The sequence below is a fragment of the Melopsittacus undulatus genome, chromosome Z (assembly GCF_012275295.1).
Source record: "Melopsittacus undulatus isolate bMelUnd1 chromosome Z, bMelUnd1.mat.Z, whole genome shotgun sequence".
Classification (NCBI taxonomy): domain Eukaryota; kingdom Metazoa; phylum Chordata; class Aves; order Psittaciformes; family Psittaculidae; genus Melopsittacus; species Melopsittacus undulatus.
This window is the reverse complement of record NC_047557.1, coordinates 58,210,892-58,226,755: the sequence shown is the minus strand read 5'-3', so window position 1 is coordinate 58,226,755 and position 15,864 is coordinate 58,210,892. Positions and strand designations below refer to the sequence as shown.

The 15,864-nt window shown below is 35.2% G+C and overlaps 1 protein-coding gene across 1 annotated transcript in view; it reads right to left on the bottom strand.

Annotated features, from left to right (window-relative positions):
* The window catches only part of IFT74 (intraflagellar transport 74), a 38,262-nt gene that overhangs the window by 4,576 nt on the left and 17,822 nt on the right, over positions 1–15,864 (bottom strand). The window contains 7 exon segments of the mRNA XM_034073097.1: positions 1,799–1,924; positions 4,005–4,168; positions 7,745–7,871; positions 8,866–8,963; positions 11,906–11,959; positions 15,270–15,314; positions 15,317–15,445. Of these exon segments, the coding sequence (XP_033928988.1) occupies positions 1,799–1,924; positions 4,005–4,168; positions 7,745–7,871; positions 8,866–8,963; positions 11,906–11,959; positions 15,270–15,314; positions 15,317–15,445 (743 nt within the window).

The window sequence follows — 15,864 nt, the reverse complement described above, 5'->3', positions numbered from 1 at the left end:
TATATCGATGGCTGCTTCCTTACAGTACAATTTTATATTTGTTTTTTTGATGCTACTGTTCAAGGTTCTGCATTTCAAGATATACAGATGTTATTTTTAAATGCAAAATCTGAAAATCATTCTGAGACTAAACTTTTAGTGGAAACTAAGGTAATAAATGAGTAAAATATTGTAAGATTTTACTTAAAAGCTTATTTTTAAGCTAGAAGTTGATAAGAAAATAATTTCTATATTACACAAAAATCAGTGAAGAATAAGTTATGTAGTGTATTGGTTCACTGCAAAAACGCCAGGCATTTATTTCCAAGATATAGTATTTCTGATCAAACATAATCTTTATTGCTGTCTTTGTAGATACCACTACATGCAATACAGCCAGTGTAGTAGCCTGTCTGATATATATCAAAGGATATATTCAGTGCATTTTTGTAGTGACTCCTTGAAGGCCACAGCTCATACAGTCGACTGCTTACAAAACTGGCCAAACCCTCAAGAGATTTAAATGCTATTTGTACTTCAAAATGCTTGATGCATGTCAACTAGTCAGCCATTTTATATTTATTCACCCTCATGACTTTTGCACTCATGACATAAAAAGCAGACACAAATCCTTTTTGTACCCATTGAAATAGAACTGCCACAGCTTAATGAACTAAGGAAATGCTGTACATTATTATGTTATTTTAGATAAATGTTTTGCATCATTATGCATATCTTAACACTAGCTGGGTATCCAGGTCTGATTTGCATGACCTCTAGGAATCTGATTTTAGCATAAAACATAAACAATGACTGAAGTCTTTCAGACTTTGGCATGTAGCTTTAGGGATTTATATCATCACCTTAGAGTTAGCCCACAATAATCATATGCTATGAATCTATATATATACTTCCTCATTTAGAGCTATGCCCTCTCATCTGCTCCATAAAATTCACTCCAGAAGAAAATTAACTTAAACATGTAGAAATATCTCCTTCAGCTTTTAACTGAATTGGAAAAAAATAACAGTTCTAAAGACAAAGATCTCAGCAGCCTGAAATAATTAAAATCTGTGAAATGCAGAGAAAATAATCAATTTTCATTTTTTTCATCTTATTTTGACGTTGTCCATTTTCTTTCTGTGCATTCAAACCTATATGCCATTAAAGCTTTGTTGCCAAAATGGCAGTGATTTTTGGGTGTTTATAATAGAGGAAAAAAAGCTGCTCAAGAGTTTATAAACATCATCTTTCCTGATTCACTTTGGAAATGTAAAAGTAAATACACTCACATACCAAAGCTCCTTGGGTTTAAAAAGCCTGATCAAACCCTAAAAATTCAGTGTTCTGCAAGGAGTAGAAGGATTGGGAAAACTGAAACGGAAATTAACAGTACAAGTTGCAAGAAAAAACTTACTGACATAACTTTAAAAGCAAAAGGGATCTTATCTGACTACCAGTGACTCTTTTTTTCTTGTAATTTCTTAAGCTGGTCCTCAAAACTCCTCAAGCAAAGGAAAGGTAAAAGAGGAAGAGTTCTAAGCAAAATTAATACAAACAGTTAAAGATTCACACAATTTTAAGCTCACAGAGACCTCTGCTAGTGACTTTGAAATCCAAAGCTTATGAGAAATTTATTGACAAGATATTAACTTTTGTTTGAAAACAGAAAACAGGGCTACACATTTACAGCACATAACTTTGAAAACTCCCTGAGAAGGGATAAATGGATTCTGTCAATACAACGCTTCATGTGCATGAGAAAACTGAAGCTACAATGGAAAAAAACTGAAGAGATAGTATGTAGCTTGATCTATACCTGAGAATGTGTCTCATTCTCTTGCAGCTCTCTCTTTACTGTCTCATACTCTGTATTCAAGTGTTCCATTATTTTCTTGAAAGCATGGGTATGTTTTGTTAATTTTTCTTTGTCATCCTGGAGTCTCTAGTTGGGAAAAAAAGAAAACAACACAAACCAGTTAATAGATGAGTTAATTTGCTTTGGGTTACAGACAAATGATTCTAATTTAGCTTTCAAGATGCTACTTTTTTCTTCCTTTCAGAACACAATCATAAGCTTAAAGAACACATAAGGCTTTTCTCTAGCATGCATGCTCTATCCTAAAAACATTATTCAATGCTTATGACCAAGTTGGAGGCTTGTAGCACTAGTGGGAATGTTAATGTTAAGAATTTGTAGAAAACTGATTACCTGCAAAGCAGGAAGTGCTTTAGATGGAGTTTGTCTTAGAGTAAATGCATGCAGAATAATTTTTCTTTAGTGTTTTGATTTCATGACTGCTAAATTCAAACTTATGGGTAGACATAAGTCACAGCAGAAAAGTCTAGATGAATCACTAAATGAGAAATTTTGTGGAAAGAAATTATCAAATGGTATCCAGTTGGTAGCCTGCTACAAATACCTAGTCACATACAGAAGCAGAAAAGTATCTGGATTCATTTGCCCTGGAGTGCAAGCCCTGATTTCAGCCATCAGTCAGGATCCCCAGTCACAGACCTGGATTCCCCTCCATTAGGTGCTGAAAAGCACACAAAGTCTGCATATCATAGAATCATAGAATAGTTAGGATTGGAAAGGACCTCAAGATCATCTAGTTCCAACCCCCCTGCCATGGGCAGGGACACCTCACACTAAACCATATCACCCAAGGCTTCATCCAACCTGGCCTTGAACACTGCCAGGGATGGAGCATTCACTACCTCCCTGGGCAACCCATTCCAGTACCTCACCACCCTAACAGTAAAGAATTTCTTCCTTAGAAGGTGTAAGAACTTGCACTTGGCATGGTTAAACTTCATGAGGTTGGCACCAGCCCACCTCACAAGTGTGTCAAGGTCCCTCTGAATGGCATTCCTTCCCTCTAGCGTATCAACAGAACCACACAGCTTGGTGTCATCGGCAAACTTGCTGAGGGCGCACTCAATTCCATTGTCCATGTCAGTGACAAAAATATTAAACAAGACCGGTCCCAACACAGATCCCTGAGGGACACCACTCGTTACTGCTCTCCAGCCAGACATTGAACCGTTGACCACAACTCTTTGAGTGCAATCATCCAGCCAGTTCTTTATCCACCAAGTGGTCCACCTATCAAATTGATGACACTCCAATTTAGAGACAAGGATGTCATGTGGGACAGTGTCGAACACTTTGCACAAGTCCAGGTAGATGATGTCAACTGCTCCACCCCTGTCCATCACTTTTGTAGCCCCATCATAGAAGGCCACCAAATTGGTCAGGCAGGATTTCCGCTTCGTGAAGCCATGCTGGCTGTCACCAAGCACCTTGTTGTTTTTCATGTGCCTTAGCATGCCTTCCAGGAGAATCTGCTCCCAGATTTTGCCAGGCACAGAGGTGAGACTGACTGGTCTGTAATTCCCTGGGTCATCCATTTTCCCTTTCTTGAAAATGGGGGTTATATTTCCCTTTTTCCAGTCATCAGGAACTTCACCTGACTGCCATGATTCTTCAAATATGATGGCCAGTGGCTTTGCAACTTCATTTGCCAGCTCCTTCAGGACCCACAGATGGATTTCATCAGGTCCCATGGACTTGTGTACATTCACGTTCTTAAGATGGTCTCAAACCAGATCCTCTCCTACAGTAGGTCCAAGGTCTAGGTTTTCACAGTCCCTGCGTCCGCCTTCCAAGACTCGGGTGCTGCGGTCAGAGCCTTTGCCAGTGAAGACCGTGGCAAAGAAGCCATTCAGAACATCAGCCTTCTCCAAGTCCTGTGTAGCCAGTTCTCCTGAAAGTTTCCGGAGGGGGCCTACATTGTCCTTAGTCTGTTTTTTAGCTGCTACATACCTATAAAATCCCTTCCTATTATCTTTAACATCCCTTGCCAAGTTTAGCTCCAATTGGGCCTTAGCTTTCCTAACTTGGTCCCTAACTACCCGGACAACATCCCTGTATTCATCCCAGGCCACCTGTCCTTGCTTCCACCTTTTATAAGCCTCTTTTTTCCTGTGAATTTTTCTCAACAGCTCCTTCTTTTCATTACCTGTTTCTTCTCTTCTCCTGATGCTTTCAGAGCTGGCAAATTATTATAAACCTTCAAATCCATTTTTGTTTGTTCTATTTTGTCTTGAAGAGAAGCTAGTTCATCAACCATCTTGGACTCTAAGAGTTCCATCTTCTGTAGGTCCATCTGCAGTTTCTGGCTTTCTAGATCACAAGTACACAATCAATTAATACAGCATTTTATTTCATGATACATTGACTACTATATAAATGTTTATTCTCTATCTAAGTGACACAAACAGCTCCTGCTTATCTTTCTGATTTTGATATGCATGGGAGTGTTAATGTGAGTGAAAGGAAAAAAACTGATCTTCAAAATCATCCTGTAAGTCAGACTCCTGTATTACAATTAGCGTTTTATACTCTGTAAGTGAAGCATATTGAAAATGTGATTTTCGGCATCGCAGTGTGGTATTTCCAATGTTGTTCACAGCAACAGGGCTGTGGTGATACTTAAGCACCAGTGATACCTTACAAAAACTTGACTGCAATAATGTAAACAAATTTATTTATTGTTATTTATGTTATTATGTTCGGTTTATTCATTCTGCTTGTTTATCATAACACAGTTCTATAACAGTAAATAGCCAAATTTGCTTGAAGTAGTCACTCTGTACAGGAAAACACTTCCATATATCCACAGAATAAGTATTGTCATAGCTTATAAAATGAGCATGTACTACAATATAAAGCATTTACTTCTGACAATCCATTAAAAACAAACAAAAGAGATATAGATAATTAAAGGAGTTAGAAATATGGATGTTTAAATGAAGAGAGATGGAAATACGGAAACTGTTCAGTCATGAGATGCTCAAGACAGGACACAACAAAGATACACAAAATAAAAAAAATATGCTTTGATCCAGTTCAAGTTTTATCCAGTTTTAGGGATAAGTTATCCACCCTGAGTGTGGAAGAACTAGATGTGGCTAGACTGGTTTTCTGGCCTGTAGCCTTATCATTGTCTTTTTTTCATTTTCCTGATTTCTCTTCTCCAACAGTTAAACACATAGCTACATAACCTCAGCTTCAGAGCAGTGTCTAACTTAGAAGAACAACACAAATAACGCAGGTTTTTTCCTATAACCTAAAATTTTAGGCAAAGTGGGCTACTGGGAGGGATGGGATACCACAAAGAAACTTTTATCAGCATAGACTGCATATTTTGCTCATAGACTTAGGTTTGTGCTGACCTCCTGGAAAAAGGGTAGGATTTTTTTCCTCCAACTTTACCAAGGCAGTATAGATCTTTACGGCAGCAGGGACTGGATATGCATATGTAACAGAGGGCAAGTTCATTTTTCCAAAAACTGTTGCTATGTTTTCCTTAGTGAAATTATTTTGGAAAATCTGATGTGATCAAAAGCCTGTCATAGCAAGATTCTGATACTCATCTCTTCTCTTATGTATTTATGCCATACACTTTTTTTTAGAGTGAAATATTTGCTTTAATTAACAATTCTGGTTTGTTACAGAGTGCTTTAATGATTTCTTGAGGAACCTCAAAATAACAAAAAGACAAGTCAAGACTTTTACGTAGAGTATGAATCCACCTTAAAGGGCTTAAGAAAACACATACCCTGTGTATACAGTATTTTGTAACTGCCTATAGCTTCACTTTGAAGTTCCTGCTATTGTGTCAAATCTTAAAACACAGCTGAACAGACCACAGCTCTGCTTCTTTTGCTCCTTATTTTGTTTTTGTCACTGTGGTTTAAAGACAGACAAATGCTTAAGGACCTTAATAAGTCAAGAATTTAACATTAAAACCTGTAAAAAAGAGAATTATAAAATAAAAATAATAAAATTGTAGAAAAATAGCAGATTTTTTATTTTCTTATGCGTTTATTTAGGCATAATCACAGTATTTTCACTCTTCATATAGCTGTTCCAATATATTTACTTTTTATTTTAAAATTATACATAGTTGACTAATTGGGATATTTTTTTTTACGTGTGAAGAGTCATAACAATATAAATGGAAAAATGCCAGAAAGGATTATGACTGTTCTATCTATATACTGGTTAAAACTGTGTTGAGAACAGCAATGGACTATTCATATCCATTCATGTTTTCTGGTGAAAAGGGAAGAAACTGGAAGGAGTGAATTTTATCCTTATCCAGCAACAGCCTAAATGAAAAAAACTCAAAACTAAAAAAACTCTAAACTTCTCTAGGGGAAGAGACAGGAAGAGGATGCAGCCCAGTTCCTTCTGATACACCATGAAGCTGCAGTGTCTAGCAAGCAGTGTGTACACAGTAGCAAACTCCCAGACCAAATTACAGTGACCCAGGGAAATGTTTTTGGGAAACTATGCCATCAGCATTTTTGTTTACTCTTCATGGCTTCCTTTTCTTTTTTTCCTTTTTTTTTTTTCTTAAGGGTTCTGCTGGTAGACATTTTTACAGTTTCAAATTTGTTTAAACACAACAAAAGAATCCTGAAGATGACTGTGCTATATAATTCAAGGGTTAGGAAGAATGTAAGCTGTGCAAATTGAATATTCATTGTATTTTTTTCAAGAATCTTACATTGCTTAATACAGTATCCGTGACCCCTTGCTTTCAGGAGTTTACTTATGAGTCATATAAATGACTTACTTACTGAAAATTACATATTATAACTTCCTTTCAATATGTCTCTATAGCACTATGTGCTTCCAGAATATCCTTATATTGTAAAGTAATAAGAAACGATGCTTAAACAAAAGAATAAAAAGTCAGACTTGAACTTGCAATGTATGGCCCGACTTTTAAACTATGCTAGAATGGCAAAAGGAGTATTTGCAGACAAGTAAACACTACGTGTTAAAACACACAACAGAACAATCTACTTCTGTAACACTGTGTGTATAACACTTTACTTGCACATAACGACTTTGAAGTTACAACACAGGCTCCTACTTTGAAAATTACTACCAAGTAGAGCCTTCTATCAAAATGATTTATGGTTCTTAATTCCTGCCCCTTCTTTTTAGCCAAACAAGGAAAGGCTTGCTGAACCAATGATGATATTGGCAAAGGCTTAGAATTATGAGAACAATTCCACTGTAAACAATGAAAAAAAAGAACTAAATAGATACTCGCCATGGAAATGAAAGAAGAATATTAGAAGATTTTTTTTTAAATTACAGGCAAGATTCTGCAGATTCTTACACTTACCTACTCCAGCAGTTCCAAAATGAAGTAAAACTTAATATCCGCTTTGCAAAATCAAAGCCTGATAATGTGAGAGCTATTCACTATTGTTGCAAATTATTTTTTTATGGTACACTCCCTTTTAGAAAAGCACAAAACCATAATTAAGTGATTCTGAGAACTACATTTACACATAATACATGGCTAGATAACTGAGGAAAGTCTCTACTTCAATTTATTAAACACTTTTAAGACAACGAAAACTGTTTATATTCAAAGTGAATATTAATAAAGTCAAACTTCTAGATGAAAGAACTTTGTACCCCTTTATTAAAATACATATTTTATGTATTTAAATGTATGTTTAATGTATATCTGTGCAAAGAAGCATCAGAATAGTAAGCTAAATACTCCTATAGAATATAAAGAACTTGCTACCCACAAGAGTTTGAATTGATTAACTTGACACTGTATTTTGATATCTGGAGATCACTGATCTTGTACTTATTACTAATATAAGAGCTCAGGTAATTTTATTTTTTTAAGGAATTAATTTGAAAATTCATTGCTGATCTCACCTGTAATCAGATTCTTAGCAGTGCTCTGTGATTTCTGCATTTCGTTTGATTTAAAAGTGAGGTCTTCCTGCATAATCTTCAGTTCTTGGTTGGTAACAGATGAAATTTGTTTCATACGATTCACATTCTGTGTGTAACCAATAAAAATAATGAGAATATGATGTATCTTTGAAACAACAAATGGTAACTGGCCTAGTAAAAAACTCTCCTGTCTCTGTACATTGTCCGTTATGTAGCTTTCCTTCTGCAAAGACTGAAAATACTAGAAATACTCTGAAATTACTTAAATGTGAACAACTTTCATTCTGCCAACTTTTGATAAAAGATGTACTGACAGGCCAGTGAAGACAAAACAAATATTCAGCAAGTATATGCCATAAAAATGCAACAAAGTTATGCTATGTTGGCATTATTAATCCCTACTAAACTGTTATTGCCTAAAATATACCTATGCAACACCATACTGAAAACGTTTTAGAAGACAACGAAGTGGTGATATAATCAAACTATTACTCAGATGAAAGATTTCTGTAAGATAAAAAAAAAATAAAAATCCATGAGAATTAAAAATGTTGCAAGAACAAAGGTTTTGAGAGTGCAAAAAAAATAGCAGACTGCATATGGGAAAAAATTTTAAAGTGTTTACATTAAATATTACACAGTAGGGTATTGGAATATTGCCAGTTACTTAACAATACTGACAGAATACCCATGAACTGGTATTTGCAGACCTTAGGTAAACAAAATATTGCAGTAGTTTTATTTGCAGTATGCTGAAATGTTTATAATGAATGGAATAATGTTCATTATAGCAGTGATGATGAGTTACAGCAACTATGCACACATTTCTTTTACTCTGGTGGCACGTATTACCTAATATACAAAAGACTCTTCCCAGAAATAAAGTTAAATTAATCAAATATGTCTTGGTTTTGTTTTTTATTTGCTTTGTTTCTTTAACTACAGCTGTACATGATTTAGCGTTTAATTCTCTTAAGAGACTGTGATGCAGATATTGGATGGATAATATATAAAAACCATCACCCTTCTTTAACCAAAGATTCTACTGTTCTGTCCTTTTAAATTCCTAGCTTATCACAGGAGGAGAAAAATACACTTACCCTGCTTGAGTGCTCCAGGAGTGCAACAATGTTGGCTTCTATTTGGGCTTTTCTCTCCAGTTCCTGATTCTTCAGCTCTTCAAAAGTCTCAAGAAAATCTAGAGACCAACAAACATGATAAAGAAAGCTGCTGCCTGTGTGGGTATAGAACAAGCCCTTGCAGTTTCCAGCCAAAACTTTGTAACTGCACAGTTTCAGACAGATTACTTTAGGATAAATTATTTACTTAAGACACAGGTGATAGAGTCCTTGAAATACGTCAATTTAAGGGTTAGTATGAAAAAGAGGACAATTTTTGTAGAGATGCATATTTGACCAATTAATGATAAGATGTAACCACCTTCTTGGATACTGTTTAGGTGAAGGTTGCCACCCAATGCATAAGGAGTTTTATCATTATAATTTCTGACAGCTTTTTGAATGCTTGTCCCAGCAGCTGTCAGTCTTAATTCTTCTGAGGGCTATCAAAATGGGCTACTATATAAAGGGAACAGCTGCTTCACTAGCGAGTTGATTATCTTTAATGGGGTGGACTAAATGCCAAACACTGCTAAGGACCTGAGACCAATACTCACCTGTTATCTTTTTCTTTATGTATGATGTCCCTTTGCTACATCTCTAATTTATGTTCATTCTAGTAAGTGTTCAACTGAATCTGGTAAGACACTTGTAATGGTGGTATATACCCCATGTATGTGTGTCCCAGGCATACTACAAATGTATTCCTGACAACAGGCATATTGAAAAAAGGATGCTGGACACAACACATGAAAGTCATAGGTCTATCAAGATGCCATCCAGGGCTATAAGTTAGATCGTCCCTCCTCTCCTGGATACTACTCCTAAAACATGGCTTACATACACAAAAGCACTCAGCAAATATAAGAGTTTGCAAAACTTTTTAGCTAGATGAAAAAGAGAAGTGCTTGTTTGAGCAAGAAGGATTAGGTAATAGCAAATTTAAGAATGTAGAAAGATTATAAGAGGATCTACTTAATGGAAATACTTACATATCCTGAAGGGATGAAGACTGACTAGGGAATTCTGGATTTCAGAGCATCCACAGGTTTTAATAAATATCTGATTTTAAAATTCTTTACTAATAAAACATTCCTGGATAAAAAAAACTACTGTAATATCTGACATCATCTGCAATGCCATCCATGAAAGAGTTAACAGAGGTACTTCACAGAGTACAGGTTCTAAAACTTGTAAAGTGGAAAATTTGCACTACTGGAGCCAGTGGACAATAGTAGACACTACAAAGGACTATCTCTGAGGCAGCCATTTCAGGATTAAAGATACTAGGAATTCTTAGAAGTACAAATGTCGTTGCATTAGAAAACACATTTTGTAATGTGCAGAGCTGATTACTAAAAATGACCAGTTCTGATGCAGATTCAGTTGGCTCAGAAAGTTTGAAATAAAGTTTTGGTCCAGCTGATGCTGACTAGTAGCTGTAGAGAAACTGTGCTTGTCAAAAATGTAAAAAGGTATATCTTTTCCCAGCACTGCTGTGAACTAGTAAACAGGAACAGAGTTTAAAACCAAAGCATAAAAGCTTGCAATTGAAAAGAGGCTAGTCACTTTCTCAAGGGCTGAATAAGGCTATTGCCAGGCCTGGTTTTAATCCAGTACCCAGGCTACAAATGAAGCTATTTTCTCTCTGTGATGTTCTTTCTTTAGAATTAATTTGTTTTTGAATCTTAAAGATAGGACAAACTGTACTTTAATAAGAGGGACAACAGTGTCAGCTCCAAAAGAGCTCCTTTCTCAAAGGGCAGTTACTGGGTATTTCATACCATCTGTTGTTGTGAAATAGACAGGAATCTTCTACACTAAGAAATATCTCAGCACAACAGAACTAAGGAAAGATAGGAAGGAAGGCAATAGTACTGAAATTTTTGTTTAATATTTTGTGTTTAAAACATTTTGAGCTCTCCTTTTTTTTGTTTATAATAATTATGTAGGCAGTTTTTTACAAAGGGAATCTTTCAAACAACCTACCTTAAAACTTTCAACAACCTTTAACTATTTAGTGCTATAGTGGTGAGCAAAGGCTTCATTAATGTCTGTTTCTTGTGGGGGACTAAGCCACTTCTTTTTACATAACATATGATGCCATGGACTTTGATGCATCTTAGCAAACAGGGTCTTAAATAAGTTGACTGCGATATCTTGATAAACCTATTTATTTACTTCAAAGGAAGCTGCAGACAATGACGATATTGAATCTTCCAAAACATGTAGGTAGGTAAGGCAGAGGAGTGAAATAAAAGTGCCTTCATGAAAGAAAAGCATTTTCACATATTCATAAAATAAAATGGAGAAAAAAACTAAAATATTTTACAATCCACAAATATATAATTATGTAAAACTGAGCCTGAGTGGAATTAAGACCTAAGAATTGTACCTATATGACTTGACTAGTGTTTTCCTCCTTTGGCATTTTGGACCTTTTTAATAGTTTGTTTTATTGTTTTGTTTTTGTGTTGTTTTTTTTTTTTTTTCAAACCTGCTTTGAATTTATTTAGAAACATCAAGCAAGGTCCACCTCATCTCATCGTTTTTTCTGTAAGCAACTCTCCATCACAGCTGTCTGACTGACCTTGTTTGTCTTGTGGAAGAAAGCTTTAGTAGCATTTATTTTGAATAAACAGATATGAGAAGCCTTAATTTTAAAGAATTAGATGATGTCTATGGTTTTCCATTTTTAACTTCTGCTTTTAATCAGACTTGAACAGCTGGCTGCATATGTCTTTTTTAAGTTAATTTAAAAATTAATTTCACCCTTGTTTTTCATACAGTAAAGCTGTATTCCTAAGACCTTTAATGTTTGATGAAAAAGCCTTGAACAATGCTGCAAATATTTTGTAACTGTCCTATAACTCCTAAGATAGCAATTATCTTGTCTTGAGGCAGATCACAGAAATTTTATGCAAAGATCAGGGCACTGTTTTTTTTCCAGCTCTAAATTAATACAAGGAAACCTGTATTTTACTGGAATTAGGCCTGAATCAAAGTATATTAGACAACTTACTGTCCATGCTTTCTTCCCTCTTCTTCAGCTCTTTGTATCTCCAATTTTCTTCTCCTGAAAGGGAGATTTACATGGATTTAACATTATTTTGGTCTCAGTCCTGGATTCCTTTAGGAAGGCAAAATGTGAATTTTAAAAATTCGGGATTCTACACGCCTAGAAACTACAGGACTCACCCCATGTCATTAATGTAATCACTTCAACTGACTATGTTACACATTTTTACATTAGGAAAAACAGATTAATAAATCATTCTCAATGCAGTTTTATAGAACCTTTTAGAGGTTAGCACTTTTTATAAATAAAAGTGGAATAAATGGTTTGAACAAATGGAACAAGATTTTTCTGATGTCAGGTGAATTTCAAGGAAAAATAAAAAATGTTTTTTGTGATATATGAGCACCAAAATACTGACTACAAATAGCTCTTAATTAAAATATATTATTAAAGTGCGAGACCTGATATGCTAGAGAAATTTCAAGATTAGACAATTGAGCCTCCAAGAATAATTTAAATTTCAAAGATCTAGATTTTTAATTGTTTGAGTTTTGTCATTAATAAATTTTCAGCATAATCTTGTAACTTTTAAGAATATAAGGAAAAATAATGAAGCAGACACAGATATAAAAATGCGCAAGCAAATCTCTCTAGGTCTTTTTACTTGCACCACCCCATGCTTTTCCTTTCTATCTCACATATACAAACAATAAGAACACCCATGGGTCCCTAGGGGACTGTGATTCTGATTCCCACTTCCTTGCAGCTGTGGCTTTGTTTCTTGCTGGACTCTCTCTTTCATTTTGCAAGGCAAGTCCCCAGCACTAAATAACCCAGTCTGTTCTACTTTAAAAAGTCTAGTTATTGTGAACCATGAAACAGAGAGCTACATGATCTGCCAAGTATTTAAAGAAAAAAAAAACCAACAAAAACAAACATACAACCTTTAAAATTTTTTTACAGGTAAGTTTTGTTAAAATACCACATTATTACATCAATGTCTTAGCCTCTCATTGCAGTTTCTGAAATGTTAAGTCTATTCCATTATGAGTTAATGTTGATTTTGACTAATCAGTTACTGGATCACAGAATCACATGATAGTTTTTGGCACCCTCAAAGGTCATCTAGTCTAACCCCCCTGCAATGGAGCAGGGACATCTTCAACTAGATCAGGTTGCCCAGAACCACATCCAGCCTGGCCTTGAATGTCTTCAGGGATGGCACATCTACCACCTCTCTGAGCAACCCATGTCAGTATTTTACCACCCTCATTGTAAAGAATTTCTTCCTGACATGCAGCCTGAATCTCCCCTCTTTTAGTTTTAAAACCATCACCCCTCATCCTGTTGCAAGAGACCCTACTAAAAAGTCTCCCCCCAATCTTTTTATAGGCCCCTTTTAAGTACCAAAAGGCCACTAATATGGTCCTCCTGGAGTCTTCTTAAGACTGAACAACTCTTATCAGCCCTTCCTCGTAGGAGAGGTGCTCCGGCCCTCTGTTAATTTTTGTTAACGGTAACTGCTAATATATGGAACATATAAATGAATGATTTTTTCCTTTATTTAGATTTTCTGAAGTGAAAACTAAAAATAGTTATTTCTATTAATGGTCTTTTTATTATAGTTTTCCTGCTTAAAAATGTTTCTAGAACTGAAATGTTTATCCTGAAACATTCAAAAAAATCCTTAGTTGTAATTATTTTACTGACTACTTTACCTTAAATTTAATGAAAAACTTAAAAGCTGAAGTTTTGTGAATGCTTTGTAATAAACATTTTAAATACTAAGCCAGTATTTAAGTTGGCTGAAGTAAATTGATTGGGGATGGTGGGAGGGAGGGAGGGAGGGAAGTAGGACAGGAACCTCAAGGACACACCAAAGTGCTGATTTAGAGCAAAAGTATCGAATGGCTCTCTGGGATTCTTTCTCTATTCACTAGAGAAAGGACACTGGGAGTCTGGATTTCTGTCTCTTAAGGGCAACTCCTTATGAATAACGTCTTTATCCTCCTCTGTGTTATATCAATAAATACAATTCCCTCTATCATACCACAAGTTAACTATATTCTGAATATCCTGTCTGTTCCTGATTGTTGACAGGAAGCATGTGCTTTCTTCCTACATTATGCTTTTAACACTTCTTTAGGTCTTTTCTAAAATAAAGGACATGCAGTCCAGCAATGAATGTGTCTGTAAAAGTTATTATAAAATGCAAAAAAAAGCACTCACTTCTTACCTTCTGCATTTCTCCAAAGATACAAAAAAAAGAGTTTGCAAGCCAAACAAAAAGGAAGAATTAAAGCAGAATAGTAAAGTTGGCAATGACATTATCTGGAAATAGCTAGTAAGACAGTCTTAATGAATTATTTGCACAGAAATAATGAAATATCAGGAAAAACATGAGCTAGTTTGTGATGCAAAAGATGAGGAATGGATGAATCAAACATTTTTATAGGGTCAATTTTAGAAATATTTGTTCACCTTCACAAATTTACAGCTAAGTTTTATCCTGATTACCTGAGAAAAGGTATAAAGTAAAAAAGGACACAAAACACATTAGTTCATCTGTACTTGTTAAAAAGTTTTCCCAGAATGTATGTATATGTTTATGTAACTCCTATCTAATCAAGATTCCTTATAATTATAAGAAGGTTTTCCATGGGATCGATTTACATTTTAAGGAGAATCTTCCACGGCTTACTGAAGGCCTACACTCAACTGTGGTTGCATCAGAACCATATGTGCAATGCTAGGACAAATCTCATCCTAAACTAGCCCGATGTACTACAGCAGGTGTCTGCTGGAGGCTACATTTCTAAGGAAATGCTGTTTCTAAGCATCTCCCAAACTCTTGTAAAGATCAACATAAGGACTTTGAAAGACAGATAAAAATAGTACTGAATTCTGTCTACTTTACACATTAAACATCCTCAATTCCACACTTGTTGACAGTATATCGAGTATCACGTAAAAGTCAAAAATAACAATAAAAATCTGTTCTAAAGCTGAGCTGGATCTGCATGCTGCCATCAGTAGAAACTCCTATTCCTCAAGTAGTCCTAAAAATAAAACTGGGACAGAAAACCAGACAGCTGTACTATATTTTATATGGTATTTTTACTACTTATTTTATATGGTATTTTTTACTACTTAATATAACTTGATGACTGCCCACTCAAGGTGGGTACTCCCCATTTCTCATATCTGAAAGGAAAAGTGTACACGTAAACAGAAAAACCTTCTTTCTAATGATGAATAACAGACATTTGCTTAAACCTAAAAGTTGCAAGCAGCTAATGTCCATAACAATATGTGTTATAATACAGGTGCAGCTCTGCAAAGCCTGCTAAAACTCTAGTCATATTACCTTCATAGTTCTCCAGATCCATATCAAGTCGTTGAATGACCTTTTAAAGTGGTTTGTTTTTTTCTTTTTACTTCTAGCCAGCCTGAAAATGGGATAATGAAATCCATGGCTTAAAATGTGTTGTAAAATACTATTTTTTTTTTTGATACACAAAAGTGGAGTGAGAAAAATCAAGACTAAAAATAGCAAACTTAAATTTATGAAAACAAAAAAATGTATCGGAGGATTTCTGTTAGTATAAAAGAATTATGTAAAGCACCTGTCACTTAAGTCCCTGTATCTATTAAATGGAAGTACTGCTCTTCTGTTTATTATAATTTTTCGGGGGTGGGTCTCAGTAGTTTTAATTTACTCCATATAGGTCCCTCTGTTGGCTGTTATACCACTTTGCAGAGGTACAACATAATTCATAAAATGCAGCCAGGAACTGTATTCCTGAAAATTACTCATGTGTTCACCAAAAGCCATTCAGACATTTGCCAAGTAAACCACAATATTACATAATCACCTTAAAAAAATCTATGTAAATTCTCAAATATAATTCTCTGACAGTGTTTCTTAAAAACATCTCTTAAGCAACTTGCATTACTAGCCC